The sequence below is a fragment of the Gorilla gorilla genome, chromosome 4 (genome assembly GCF_029281585.2).
Source record: "Gorilla gorilla gorilla isolate KB3781 chromosome 4, NHGRI_mGorGor1-v2.1_pri, whole genome shotgun sequence".
In the NCBI taxonomy this organism is placed as follows: Eukaryota; Metazoa; Chordata; class Mammalia; order Primates; family Hominidae; genus Gorilla; species Gorilla gorilla.
The window spans coordinates 153,076,093-153,091,371 of NC_073228.2; the positions used below are offsets into that span (position 1 = coordinate 153,076,093).

The 15,279-nt window shown below is 43.6% G+C and overlaps 1 protein-coding gene across 4 annotated transcripts in view; it reads left to right on the top strand.

Moving 5' to 3' along the window:
• Positions 1–15,279, top strand: part of ABLIM3 (actin binding LIM protein family member 3) — a 120,180-nt gene that overhangs the window by 79,085 nt on the left and 25,816 nt on the right. For all 4 annotated transcript variants that reach the window (XR_010133964.1, XR_010133965.1, XR_010133966.1 and 1 more), the window contains exons 9-10: positions 11,171–11,229; positions 13,750–13,821. Coding sequence is in view for 1 of the 4 variants with exons in the window: in XM_004042789.5 (XP_004042837.1) it covers positions 11,171–11,229; positions 13,750–13,821 (131 nt within the window). In the remaining 3 variants the exon portion in view is untranslated. The remainder of the gene's footprint in view (positions 1–11,170; positions 11,230–13,749; positions 13,822–15,279) is intronic.

The window sequence follows — 15,279 nt, forward strand, 5'->3', positions numbered from 1 at the left end:
AAGGATCCCAGAGTGACTCTAAACTGTAAAGTGCGAACCCTCATTGTAGAGATGGGGAAAATAGACCCAGAGAAAAGAAGAGACTTGTGTGAGAATGGGAGTGCGTCGGGGCAGAGCAGGGCCTGTCCTTGCGTCTCCCCTCCAGGGTTCTTTCCACTTTACCCCTGGGACCCAGGCCCTGCCTGATATTCAGGTCCCTGTCCCTTCCTGTGCACACCAATCCCTCATTGCCTGGGTTCTTGAGTGATTCCTGCTGCAGGAACCAGTGTTACGAGGCTCAGCAACCTGCACCCTGCCTTCATCCTGACCACCATGGGAACCTGGAGTTTGCACTTGGCTTGAAAATTTGTTGCACAATATTCCTCTCCTCCTTCCCTGGTGAACACACCTCCTAGTATTGAAACTGCCCTCCCATTCTCATTCCTACCTGGATATCACTAGAATAAACCACGTCTTTGCCTCCCTGCCTGAATTCCTAATCTTAATCTTTCCCTCTTTGGTGCTTTGACCCAGAGTGCCTCAGGGGGGATCCTGGCTCCACTGATTACTAAGTTTTTGACCTTGGGCAAGTCTCTAACTCTCTGAAACTTGGCTGTCTAATGTGTAAAATAGACCGAGAACAGTTGCTATGAGATATAGGTGTAGTAATTTCCTGACACATGGGAAGCTCCCAGTTCATTCATTCATTTAGCAAATATCTATTGAGGATCTACTGTGTCCCCGCTACTGTTCTCACAACTGAAGGTGTGGCAGTGAGCAAATCAGTCAAAGGCCCTGCCCTCATGGAGCTCACAGCCTCACAGGTTAGTGCTTTCACTCTTCCAACTTCCCACAGGTGCTGAAAGAGTTAAGCAAGGAAGTAAAGTGCATAGCTTTGTGATCCTGAGAGAGAATGCACCATTAAACCTACAGTGGAAATGCCTCCAAGGGTGGGAGATATTCTTAGTAATGAAGATGAGCCTGTCACCTTCTCATTAATTATCCCCATCCCTCTCCTCCTGGCTCCTGGGAGAGTGGGAGTAATTGCAGGGCATTCAAGGACCTGCCTCAAAGGATGCTAAGTGATCCTGGAATGAGGGGGACCAGGCCAAGCAGTGCTAGAGTCACGCTCACTTGGGCTGTGGGTGTCTTGTGGGGGTTCTGCTACCACTGAGATCTGGGCCTTGGACACCCTCACCAAGTGGGGACACCAGGATTCAATATGATATCCCCCAGAATTGGCAAGAAAACCCTGCTCCTGGGTAGCTCAGGAGTGTAAAGAAATGGCTGAGAACCAGGACTCCCGGCTTCAAGCGTCAGCAATTCCACTAATAGGCTGTGACCTTGAGAAGTGGCTTCCTTCTCTGGATCTCTTGCTTCACCTGTAAAATGAGGATAACATCACTGTCTTTCATTGATCCATTCAAACTGGGGGCCACGCTATGTGTCAGGCTCTCTGCTACATGTTGGGCATTCAGAGATGAGCGAGGCAAGCATGCTTGCTGTCCTGGTGGAGTTCACTCTCTGGAAAGAGAAACCAACAGTGCCAAATAGAAGTGTAAACATTCAATGACAAGCTGTGACAAGTGCTGCACAGAGAAAGTTTTGAACAATGGGCATGTGTTATAAAGCCCCTGCTCTAGTCTGGGAAGCCAGGGAAGGTGCCCCTAAAAAGGGATATTTCAAGCCAAGACCTTGAAAATGAGTAGGAGGTGGGAGGCTGAAAAGGGCAGGAAGATTGAGGAGGCAGTGAGAACAGCGAGTGCAAAGGCCCTCCCTGGGTGGGTAGAAGCAGAACGAGGTGGAGAAACTGAGGCAGGCCCACTTACCTGGCACACAGAGAGCAACCATATGCCACAAGGTCCTCATGAACATTAGAGGAGAGAGTGAATGTGAAGGCACTGGGGACTCCATAAAGCAACTTATATAAGAGAGAGAGAGTGTTGGGATGCCTGCAAAGCTTACAAACCCAGCCTTGTCAGTTCTGGAGCTGGACACAGCATGGTACTGGCAAATGGTCCTTGGGAGATTCTTTGGGTGAGTTTGTTTGTGTTTTAATTGCTATGTGATGGCTTTCTGATGGGCTCTAATTGGGAGAAGTCTGACGTCTGTCTGGAGGAGAACTCCTGGGGCCCCAGGAGACAAGAGCAAGTTTTATTTGTTTTAAGTTCTGTTGTGTATTCAATCTTTTAACTGTGTTTGTAAAGATGCCAAATATCTAATCTGTTTGTTACCCAAACCCTTCATTTGGGCTTCACCAGGAAATTAGGTCACTCATTTTGTGCAGCAAAATAATGGCCAAAATGCTGCAGGTTCAGGGAAAAACTTATACTGAAATCCCAAAGGTTGCAGTTACTAGATCAGTGAGAGTTTTTTTAAAATCCCAAATGTGGTTCATGAGACAAATTTTGCTCTTGTTCTAAATGTGCCTGTACCCAGGAAAAGGGAGAAAATAGACTCTTCTTCTCCCCTTCTGTCTACACCAAATACCCTCCTGTTCTAAGACCTGAGACAATAACCCTGGAATTACGTAAGTTCAGCTGCACATTTTAAAACAATTCGCTGTTATCATTTGTATATTTAACTAAAACCCACAAAGCAGGAAATCATTTATAAAATACTGGACAAACCTCACTCTGCTAAAGAAAAGTATTATAATAAATTGTAGGTCTCACCAATAATAATGATAATAATAAAAATAGTAATAATAATAAAATACCATCATTTTATTATTATTATTAATATAATTATTATTTGTTGGTATACATTGAGCATTTACTATGTGCCAAGTATGGTACTAAGAGTTTCAAACACAGTATCCCATTTTATCCTCACAACAACCCTGTCAGCTAAAAACTATTAATGTCCTCATTTTAGAGGATGAGAATGAAAGTTTAAAGAGCATACACCACTTAGCCAAAGTGGGCCTGTCTTGCTAGGGTTCTTGGAGGCAATTTTCTTACATCTATTACCAGAATTCTTAAACTGGTTCATGGTCAGCCTTTTGAACTCTATGAGTCTTCTGAAATTGCTTGCTAAATTTTGCATGCTAGGTGTGTTTCTTCAGGCAGAGGGTCCGTAGCTTTCATCAGATTTTCAGAGGTGTCCATGGGCCAAAATAAAGTGAAGAGACTTGGTTCTGTGTTAACACAAATCCGAAACGGAGTCTCAAAAGCTTGTTTTGATAATTACACCAAACCCTTCTCCTGTGTAACTGAATCTATTTCAGATTACTTTTTGTTTGTTTGTTTGTTTGTTTTTTAGCTCAGAGGATACAAGGTCCTGGTTTCAGGAGCTGTGTATTTCTGGCATGACTGGGACGTAACTCAGAAAAGGTGCACTAAGCTGAGAGATGTTCAAGTGAGGGCCTCCCATTGTTATGGGTTGTGGAACGCCAGCCCTCAGTCATCATCTACGCATTTCATGAAACCACCCTCTAAAAGGCACTATTGTAGTATTGGTTGCTATAATTTCGTAGTTTAGCATTATTACTTTAAATTGGATCTCTCTGCTGACAGCTTAGGTTGTAGGAGTTATGCTTAAAAACTTTAAATCTTATGTTTCCCCAATCCTACTACCTAATTTTAGATTTTTCAGACATATTCTGTTACTGTACTAAATTGATACTTCCTAAAGTCTGACTCTACTAAGCATATTTCATTTTAAATAGACTATATTTTAATTTTTGACGAGCTGCCATTTTTTTTTTTTTTTTTTTTTTTTTTAGATTTTAAGGGTTACCAAGCATCTTGAATCATATAGAAAGTATTACAGTGTAGTAGCTTAAGGTTTGTATTTCTAAAGTTTCTTTCCAGCTTCTCCTCTCAGGTCACCCCAGACTCATGCCGATGTGGCCATTTTCTCGCCTGTCACATGTCACATCGACTTCAGCAGTCAATTTGTCCATGTTGGTCAGAATTAGGTCTAGAGTAGCAGTTTCCCGGCTTACTTCCTCTATTTTCTGAGAAACAAAATTGCCTGCTGGGCAAGTCAAGAACTTGTCAGATATTCAGGTTTTAGCTCGATGAGACATTTTATTAGTCTAGACATTTTAGGTGACAGAAACCTAACTCAAGCTATGTTAGGCAAAAGAAGATTGATCGGCTCACAGAACTAAGAAGCGTCTAGGAGCAGCACAGCTGGGTCGAGGGGCCCGTGAGCACCATCAGGTGGTTCTTCTCCCTGTTTCTTTTTGTGTTTGGCCCCATGCTCTCCTGCCCAGACTGGCTGCCTCCATGCAGTAGGACAGAGGGCCTGGCCAGCCCCCAGCCACCATCAGTACAGAGAGGCAGCATGTCCCGCTAAGCTCAGCAGAGAAGTTCCAGAGAGTCTGAGGACCTGTTGCCCGCACTCAGGCCAGGGTGGGGAGACAGAGACAGACAAGCAGGTTAGACATCCAAGCTCCCAACCCCCAACTTCCCATCTGTAAAGAGGGATGAGGCTAGGCTCCATCTCACAAGGCTGTTGTGAAGATTAAATGAACTAATGAATGCATGGTAAAGACTCAGCACAGGGACTAGCATTGCTGGTTCTGCCAGTCTGAGCTCATGATAACCAGCCAGTTATATAGAAATGGCCATTCCCATGTTGCAATGCAGTAGTAAGTGCTTGCTGTTGTCAATATTATCATCATTTTTAAGAATACTTAGCATAAGGTGCAGCATATATACTCAATAAATGGCAGTTATTATTTTTTATATTTAAGCACTATTGTTATAAAGTGTGTGACACAAGGCCTGGTATCGACACTCTATAAATATTAGTTATAATAGTAACAATAGGAATAATAAGAATACTTAGGGCCTGGCACATACTAAGCACTCAATATACTTTAATTACTGTCCCAACTGTTATTATCAGCACCTATTATTTCTCGTGAATTACAAGGCACCTCAGAATTGCCATTCTCCTCTTCTCATCCTGCCCGATATCCTCCATGGTAACCAGCCTCATGGTAACTAAACACTTTTCTCCCTCCAACCTCTTTATTAAGCTTCAGGCCCACTTCATCATGTCAGCTCCAGGCAAGTCGGTCTTTCCCACTTCTCCCGAGGTGCCCTTGTCCCTGGGCACAAGCCCAACCTCCCAGGAGGGTGCGCTGGCAACCAAGCCAGGCTTCTGTTCAGTGACTCCACCTGCATAGCCAGCCTGCCATGTGCTGCAGCCCCCTTGCTCACCCAGGCCCCAGCTCCCTGCTCCCCTCAAGTCTCCCTTTTACTGCTCTCCCCTTACCCAAACTAGATCCTGGCACACAGAGTATTTTTGTAGGTGGAGGAGAGGAGACAATAAGAACAACAATACCCAACACTTATATAGTCCCTGACATAGGCGGACACCGTTCTAAGTGCTGGGCATGGATTAACTCATTAATCCTCAAACCAAACCTATGAGGCAGATACTGTTGTCATCCCTGTTTTATAAATAGGGAAACCAAGGCACAGAGAGGCAACCGACTTGCTCTAGACAATGCAGCTAGTAAGTGATGTAGCCAGGATTGGAACCCCTTAAGAATATTACATGAAATGATGCATAGAGTGCCTGATACCAGTAAAGATTTACTAACACCCAAGATTATAATGATCACACTGTTGTTATTACACGGCAGATTCAACAGCAGTGTTCACTCCTCTCTCTGGCCGAGTTTGGCACTTTCAGTAGCAAAGGAGGAACAGAGTGCCTTGGTCTACAGAAGCAATTCACCTGCTGGGAGGAGAGGAGTGGGAAATTTTTTATGTTAATGTAAAATTCTCATAACACAAAATTAACCATTTTAAAGCGCACAATTCGGTAGCTTTTAGTGCATTCACAATGTTGTACAACCCCCACCTCTATCTAGTTCCAAATCATTTTCATCACTTCAAAAGGAAACCTCATACATGCCATTAAGCAGTCATTTCCCGTTCCTCTGTCCCCGAACCCCTGGCAATCACCAATCTGTTTTCTGTCTCTATGGATTTGCCAATTTTGTATAGCTCTTACAGATGGAACCATACAATATATGTTCTTTTGTGACTGGCTTCTCACCCTGAGAATAATGCTTCCTAGGTTCATTCGTATCATAGCAGGTATCAGCAGGTCATTCCTTTTATGGCTGAACAATATTCCATTTTTGGATCTACCACATTTTTTATGTGGATGAAGATTTTTTTAAAAAATTTTTATTTCCATAGGTAATTGGGGAACAGGATGGTGTTTGGAAGTTCTTTAGTGATGATTTGTGAGATTTTAGTGCACCCATCACCTGAGCGGTATACAATGCACCCGATTTGTAGTCTTTTATCCCCCACCCCTTTCCCAGCATTTACCCCTGAGCCCCAAAAGTCCATGGTGTCATTCTTATGCTTTTGCATCCTCATAGCTTAGCTCTCACTTATGAATGAGAACATACAATGTTTGGTTTTCCATTCCCGAGTTACTTTACTTAGAAAAATGGCCTCCAATTTCATCTGGGTTGCTGCAAATGCCATTATTTTGTTTCCTTTATGGCTGAGTAGTATTCCATCATATATATATGTGTGTGCATATATATAATATGTGTGTGTGTGTGTATATATATATATATATATATATATCACAGTTTCTTTATCTACTCATTGATTGATGGGCATTTGGGTTGGTTTATGTGCATGGAGATTTTAAAGGAGCAGTTCCAAGGTTCCTCCCAGTCTATTGCCACAAAGATAGTGCTGCTGTCATAAAGGCAGAGGTCTGAGAAACCTCATCCTGCTATGGCGAAAAAAAAATCCAGAGGCCAGGCGCGGTGGCTCACACCTGTAATCCCAGCAGTTTGAAGACTGAGGAGGGTGGATCATGAAGTCAGGATATCGAGACCATCCTGGCTAACACAGTGAAACCCCGTATCTACTAAAAATACAAAAAATTAGCTGAGTGTGGTGGCATGCACCTGTAGTCCCAGCTACTCGGGAGGCTGAGGCAGGAGAATCGCTTGAACCTGGGGGTGGAGGTTGCAGTGAGCCTAGATCACACCACTCCCCTCCAGCCTGGTGATAAAGCGAGACTCCGTCTCAAAACAAAAAAAGAAATCCAGAGAGGAAACCTGCCGTAAGAGAATGCCCTAGCTAGGGTCAAGGCCAAAAACTCCAATGCCCACGTCAAGGAGTGGGAAGGGCTGGGAGTCAGAAAGTAGGGAGGGTCACTGGTGACCTGCAGTATCTAAAAACCTTCAGACTCAGAACTGTTTAAAATCATGCTTACTAAACAGAACCGTCCAATGGACCACTTTCAATCACTGTACTTGTAACCTCTAGAATGCCAACATTCTAGAAGACTATGATACCAGCTCCAGCTTTGGCATTAAAAAACAAAAAGCATTGGCCGGGCATGGTGGCTCATCCCTGTAATTCCAGCACTTTGGGAGGCCGAGGCGGGCAGATCACCTGAGGTTGGGAGTTCGAGACCAGCCTGGCCAACATAGAGAAACCCCATCTCTACTAAAAATACAAAATTAGCCGGGTGTTGTAGTGCATGTCTGTAATCCCAGCTACTCAGGAGGCTGAGGCAGGAGAATCATTTGAACCCAGGAGGCGGAGGTTGCAATGAGCCAAGATCATGCCATTGCACTCCAGCCTGGGCAACAAGAGCGAAACTCCATCTCAAAAAAAAAAAAAAAAAAGCCTTGGCAAATTTAACATCAGGGTGCAGCAGAGAGGTGGGTGGCTTCCCCAACATTAAATCCGCCCCAAATGTTACAGGTGTGGAGTGTGCTATAACCAGTCAGAGAGATAAGACTGACTGCTGACTCTGCTAACGATTAAAAATGGCCTTAATACCTGGCTGACAGATAGTTTTGGAGATTCACATCCCTATCTCTGAGTCAGCTGATACAGAAATAGCTAATCCTTCACTTCCATAACCTTCATAGTAGGTTTTAACTGCAGAGCCTGGAATTGTGGGTGACAATCTCAGAGGACAAGAGAATGTGACTCATGGAACCAGGAGTTGAACAAGCAGAAAATGTTGTACTCTTACAAAAAGCTAGAGCTCTGCCTTGTAAAATTGGTTTCTTTATCACATAACATTCCAAGAAAATAAATTTAGAGTGTTATCTGGTATTTAGCCCTGTGGTTCTCAAAGTATGAGTCATAAAATCACCTGGGGAGCTTGTTAAATCACAGATTCCCAGGTCCCACCTCCAGGGAGTTGGCGTCAGTGGCTTCTGCAGGGGGGGCCCAGGAATCTGAATTTTACCAGGCTGCGAGACAGGTGATCCACAGGTCACAGTTTGACACACCCCAATATAGTGAATATGTCTGTAGACTCAGTCTGGAGTTGTAGCTGTCTAATCAGAGTCTAGATTGTACTACTTGTCCAAATCTCTGGGCCCAAGTTAGAGAAGCCAACTGCCTAAGATAGAATGCCATGTTTCTTTTGTTTATTTATTCACTCAATGAGTATTTATTGAGAATCTGCAGTTCCTGCAGATATATCTGTAGGTATAACAGACATGAATCCTCTCCTCATAGAATTTACATTCTTATCAGGATAAATGGATAGGGGCAAATAATTATCTTCTCGGTACAGTAAAACCTGTTAAGATGGAAACAGAATCTCTAAGGATTTGGGGGCTGGTAAACATCCCTTAGTGTAAGTACCGTGTGCTGAGTCTCCTTCCTAATATCACTGCTGAGCATTTATATACCCAATGTGTACTTAAACACTTTTAGGGACAAGAGCTTACTGTCAGTTGAATAAGGCCATTCAGTTCTCAGGTGTTAAATGTTCCTTGCCTGAACCTTCTGCCCTTAGTCCTAGTTCTACAAAACAAATGAATGCCTCTTCCTACAGAGAGTCATTAAAATCTGTAAAATCAGCTTTCACCATTCTGTTAAGTCTCTTCTTCAGGGTAAAGACCCAGCCTTAGAATTGCATTTGAGTCCCCTTCCTAGGATAGTCACCATCCTCCCATGGGCGCATTATACCTAGTATCTTTTTGAAAAAAAATACAAAGGTAGGGTCCAATGAGTCATTCACATGCATTTCTTTGTTAAACACACATGGGCCAGGCACTGTTTTTGGCTCTGGGGATAAAGTCCACTGAAGAGAATAACCATCTTCTTCACCATGATGTTATCCTTCTGTTAATGTCACATTGTTGAGCTACTGGCCTAGGGAATGAGCTCAGAAGACCATTATTTCACAGGGATCTTCATGAACAAATCATCTTTTCTTGCATTCTTTATGTAAGTTTATTGCTAGCTACCAACAAACTTTTTTTAGCCTCTTTTATTTACAGATATACTACCAACTCCTAAATTCTGATTTTTTTCATTTCTAATTATATTTTTTTTCTTGTTTGATCCTCCTCTCCTTGTTTCTTATGTAAATATGCTTTCCGGTATGCAGAGTGCTGAAGTTAATGGCCATTTTTGGCTCAGTTTTATTTTAGAGTGAAATGCCAATGTTATGGGGTTAGAAAGCAAAAGAGACCCTCTAGTCTGACCCCCTCGCTTGACACATTATTTCCCCGTATGAGGACTTCTGCCCTCTTGATCTTTCCTATGTCTCTTTAACTTAAGTTCATGACCTCCTCAGACCTCTGTGTCCATCTCATCCATTTCCCACAGTGACCTGTAACATGTGTTTCCTGCCACAGCCACAGTCATAAACAATTCCTGTTAGATTCGGAAGCAACTCAGAGAGGAACCGGAAATGCTCTCTCTAATAACTCCCTAAAGTAAGAATCCCAACACACAGCTTGATAGTGGACACACCCTGTGATTGCTGGATCAAGCCACAGACTCAGAGTCCCTCTACTGGGCTCTGAGAACCATTGCATTTTGCTTTAGAAAGAATTAAACCCAGTTGAATAATTATGAATACCCAAGTATGTCGGCAGACAAAAATCAAAGATTCTTGTTCCACAAAAGACAAAACTGCCCGTAAAATTAGAACCTTGGAGATGAAAATAATCTTCAAGGCCATCCAAATCCCACCTTACTGTTCTTCAGATGAGGAAACTGGGACCCAGAGAGAGGATGTGTTAGGGGCTGAGCAGAGACAAAAAACACAGGCCTCCTCACTTCAGGCCTCTCTTCTCTTTTTCACTCCGAATTATTGACCTTTCACCACCATCTCATCCCTTCGCTAGTATTCCGGTCCTGGGGGTTCCAGGCAACAAAGCATAATATAAAGTATATCCTAGAAACAAAGTCAGACAAACAAATGCCATCTGGATGCTCAGGAATCCAGCCATTGCTGGCTCCTTTCCTTTTAGGGCTGGTTACAAGGGGAATGGCTCCAGAGGGATAATATGTTCCTATTTTTCCTTCTAATCCAGGACACCTGTCCCTTCTTTGGGGAATGTGTCATATTTGGGGCTGCTTCTCAACATGTGAGCAGCCACCTGTTGCTCATGCCTTTCCAAATTGGCCTTTTGGGTTTGGGGCTGGCCAACTGGACCCCCACCAACAATAAAATGTGGGCGTTAGCAGTATACTAAATTTGAAGAGTCTGGAGTCTCTGAGGAATTAGCAGGTCAAGGCAATGCTCTCAAGCGGAATATACACCATGACACCTCCTCCCCCTTAAATGTGATAGCTCTGGTAGACAGTCATAAGTCTTTAAGAGAAAAGAAAGCTGGAGTTCACCATGCTCTGTCACTCTTTTTTATCCACACTGTCATTTATTCATTCAACAAATATTTACTGACCACCTGCTATGTGTCACTCACTGCCAATCATGCACTCATCTCTTCACCCCACAAACATGTACGGATCTCTTCTAAGAGCAAAGTCCCGTGCTGGGGACTGTGGGAGATGTAGCAATGAATAAAGCTCAGCTCCCGCCCAGAAGAAGCTCTTGATTTAGTGGGAAATGAAAAATCCATAAGCTACTGTGCCTTAAGGCTGTATGTGTGGAAAGAGACACAAAGAACTATGGATCACAGAGGACAGAGAAGTCACCCCCAACTGGCAGGTAAGAAAGTTTGCAAGAGGATGTCATGTGAGCCCTAGACCTTGAGGAACAGGTAGGATTTGGACACACAGAAAAAGGATGTGAGTGGTCGCATAGGTCTGAGAGGTACCAGGAGGGAGCTGGGAAAGCCAAGGGGGCCCTTCTGGCAGATGTGTAAGGGACATACGCTGACCACGGAGTAAATCAAGGTGGGGCATGGGGAGAGTGCTGGAGGGTTTGAAAGGTCTGAGTCTTCGTTATTTTCATGACCCCTTAGGTTCCGAGGTTTGGCACCCCATCTGCAAACAGGCAGCCCGGGCAGAGAAGAAGTTAAAGGTAAGCAAGCTAGTAGATTCCAGACCAGCACTCCTGCTTTGCTACTTTCTGCCACAGGTTAAGGGGGCTGTGCTTTGGGACAGGGTCAGCATTCCTTAGTGTGCACACTCCCAAATGTGTGCCTATGTCCTTGGATTTTCCTAACGGTAACACCTGCCCCGTGGGGTTTTTGAGGGGGTTAAGACATCGGATATGAAAGCACTCTGAAAACTGTAAAGCACTGTATTCATGAGAGTTTTGTGTTTCTGGGGTGAGGCTGTAACTCTACCATTGCTGACCAAGTTGGCGGCCTCGCTGAGACGCTCTCGCCATGGTTTTCCCCAGCCTAAGGTCACTCGTTAATAATAATAGTTAATAATGTCACAGTAATTGACAGTTTACAAAGCATCTTCACAGCCACTGTCTGATTTTACTCCTTTAACCCTGTGAGGCAGATGGGCAAGAAATTCTATCTTTGCCTTGCCTGTGAGAAAACCAGTTCTAAAGAGGTGATGATGTGCCTGCAGTAACAAAGCACAGCCGACATCCCCGGGTACGCGCTGGGCCAGCTGAGGTCCTGTGTCCCTCTGAATTACTGTGTTCTGACAAATGTCAGGAAGGCTTGTGAATCTGGGTTCCTGATACTGCAGAGAGGGATTGAGCCTCCCAGGCTGCAGGAAGGATCTGGCTTCTGGGTCTTTGGTGATGTGGAGGAGACACCTGGGGTGTGTGTTGGGGGATGGGGAATGGGGCCTTTACATCCTGGCCCCCGGATATCAAGTTGACCCCTTGGGACTCTATTGTGTTACCTGCTAGAGTCTATCCAACTAGAAAAGCAAGTGCACAATTTCTGACCAGCTAGTTAAACATGTCTTCCTTGCTATCTCATCCACTTAATGAAAGTTTTCTGAAAGAGCCAGTTTATTGATGCATAATTATGTTTTAAGCCCTGAATTTCTTTCCCTGTTTCTTGCAAGACCCTCTCCCATTTAAGGTATAAGACCTACTTGTCCCTTTCTTCATTTTCCTCCCCTTTGGTGGCATTTCCCAAACTTCAGTCATCCTCTACAACCCTGATGCCTGTTGCCATATCTGTGCACCACCTGTTTCGTTATATACTTAATCTTTTTCTTTACATCAAGTCGCTACTTTTTATTAACTAACCTTATTTTAAAATAAAACTTTATATTGCCACGTGAAAACCAGTAATACTTGCTATAAATAGAAGGTAATCATAAAATAAATTCAATGATAATGAAATAATTCTTAAGAATAAACGTTTAAAATTCTAGCTAGACAATGTTGTCTGCACTCTCTTTGTTTAAAAAGGGAAATTGGGCTGGGAGTGGTGGCTCAAGTCTGTAATCCCAACACTTTGGGAGGCCAAGGCGGGTGAATCACTTGAGGTCAGTAGTTCGAGACCAGCCTGGCCAACATGGCGAAACCCCAATTCTACTAAAAATACAAAAATTAGCTGGGTGTGGTGGCACGTGCCTGTAATCCCAGCTACTCGGGAGGCTGAAGCAGGGGAATCACTTGAAAATGAGAGGCAGAGGTTGCAGTGAGTCAAAATTGTGCCACTGTACTCCAGCCTGGACGACAGAGCGAGACTCTGTCTCAAAAATAAAATAAAATAGGAAATTGGCAATTGTTGAGAGAGTTGTTGAAAAGAACTAGCACCAAACTGAGACCGCCTCCTTGATCTATCAAGGGGATTGAAACGTTAGATTTTACTCTCTAACTCTATGATTCAGTATTATCAAATGTTCCACCTTCATCTTCCCAGAACCACCGCTAGTTCACAGTCCACAGTTTAGGAAACTTTATAGCCCCACTTAGAATGCTTTAAATTGTAGGATGAGAAAACTGGGAGAGAATCAAGTGATCCTGAAGCTCAGCCTCTTCATTTCACAGATCAAGAATCCAAGATGCCTAAGACCACATACTTCACCTGTGGGTCCTTGATTCCTAACCCCTTTACATCAGGCAGGCACCCTCTTATGCATTAAGACTGGCATCATGCTGCTCTGCTAAGGAAGCTATTAATCCATCATTGCCATTGTTCAGAGACAGTTTTTTTTTAAGTTTATCACTTAAGTTGATGTCAATTTGCAATTAATACACTGTGAAGAATCAGCATATTGTGCAATTATGTGAAATTTAACCCACTTTTACATTTTGAATAAACAAACTCCCAAGGAATGAATACTAACCAATTTTATTTTTTAAAAGAAATACATTATTGACTGGGATAACTCAAAATGAAAAGTTTTATGAGTAATTTCCTATTTAGACTGCTAGCTGCAAATACGTAGAAAATAAATCCATATTCTGCCCCCAACAGCCTGAAGTCCTTGCATTTTAGGTCTCATTCACACTCAGACCTTGACTTGAAAGGCAGAGAATAAAAAGGAAGTACAGAAGTAGCCAGAGAGTACTTTAATGGTATTGCTAATGTTGCATTCTTAACTCCCTGTCTCACCCTCCCCACCAAGCTCAGGTTGCAGCTTCTCACCCTTTCTGTCTTCATCTCTCTCACAGCATAGACGGACATCTGAAACCTCCATCTCACCCCCTGGATCCAGCATTGGGTCACCCAACCGAGTCATCTGCGTATGTATCACTTTTCTACCACCAAAGGGCCTTCTTTATTCCTGACCTGGTATATAAAGAGTCACTAAGGATAAGGGAGCTCTCAAGTTTTCATCCAGCTGACATTTGATGCATGCTCTTCATGTGCTAGGCTCTGTACCAGGTCTTGAGGATCCAGTGGGGTACAGGGAGGACATAGATCCTGCCCTCATGAAGCAAACAGTCTAGTAAACCCAGAGTTTCAGGGATAATGCAGAGTTCCATGGAGCACAAGAAAGAAAGTACAATGACAGCAAGAGCCCTTGCTGAGTTCTAAAACCAATGCAAGGTGCCTAATTTCCCACTACTTAACTGAGAGCAAGAAAAAACTGAGGATCAAAGTTGTATTCTGAATAGGTATTAGGTGGAATATTGATGTGGAGATAGTGGTGGGTGATAAAGAGGCAGAAAGGAGAAGGAAGCCACATACACATGTGGAAACATGGCTGTAAAGAATTTGCAAACATAAGGAAGAGGTTTCTAATCATGTGGGAAGTCCAGGGATGGAGCAGACCCACCTCCATGTGTCTGAGCTCCCATCTCCACAGGCATTCAAACACAGAGAGACTCATCATTTGCCAGGGATGTAGAAGAAGAGACAGAAGTTGAGTTCAATGACCTCAGAGGCCCCTTGTATATGTCATTCATTCATTCAACAAACATGTGCCAAGCATTTACTCTGCTAAGCACAGTGCTCGGCTCTGGGGAAATGGTGATGAACTACACAGACTTGATGCCTGTCCTCATGACATTGAAGACATAGTGCCATGAATCATCAATTACAGTTATAAATTCCAGGAAAGAAAAGCACAGGGTCCTCTGATGATACTACAGATAAACAGAGGGACCTGACAATCTAGGACTAGTTGGGAGAAGGCATCCCGAGGAAGAAACATTAAACTCAAAGCAGAGGGATAAACAGAAATAAGCTAAAGGAGGTGGGAAATGCAGAGCCAGGGAGAGCTGAAACGAGCAGAAAACCTCAATCTGATTGACTCTGGACTGTTCCAGCCTTCCACAAGCCAAAGGAGCCAAGAAGACCAGAAATGTGGGGAAAATGGTCTGTAACAAGAAACCCATTCCTGACAAGAAGCTCTAGATAGAGTCAGCAAACCAGCCAGCCCTGGCCCTGTCCACTACTGCCAGATCATTACTTCAAATCCACATCCAGTCTCCTCTTTGATCCCTGGATAATGCCCATTGATGGGACTATGGGCACCTTTCCTTTCTTCTCTGGTCAAATGGAAAAAAAGAAAAACGCTTAAGAGTTATCACTGACTGAAATTTCAATATGGGTCAATACTACCATGTGGCTGTCAAAAAAGACAAGCTGCTTTGATCACAGGCTGTACTCACGGAAGATTCCTTTCTAAAGCAAGAAAGGTAATAGTCTCCCTGGCACTGTGAATGGGGCCAGACCACAGCAGGATTAATGGGCTT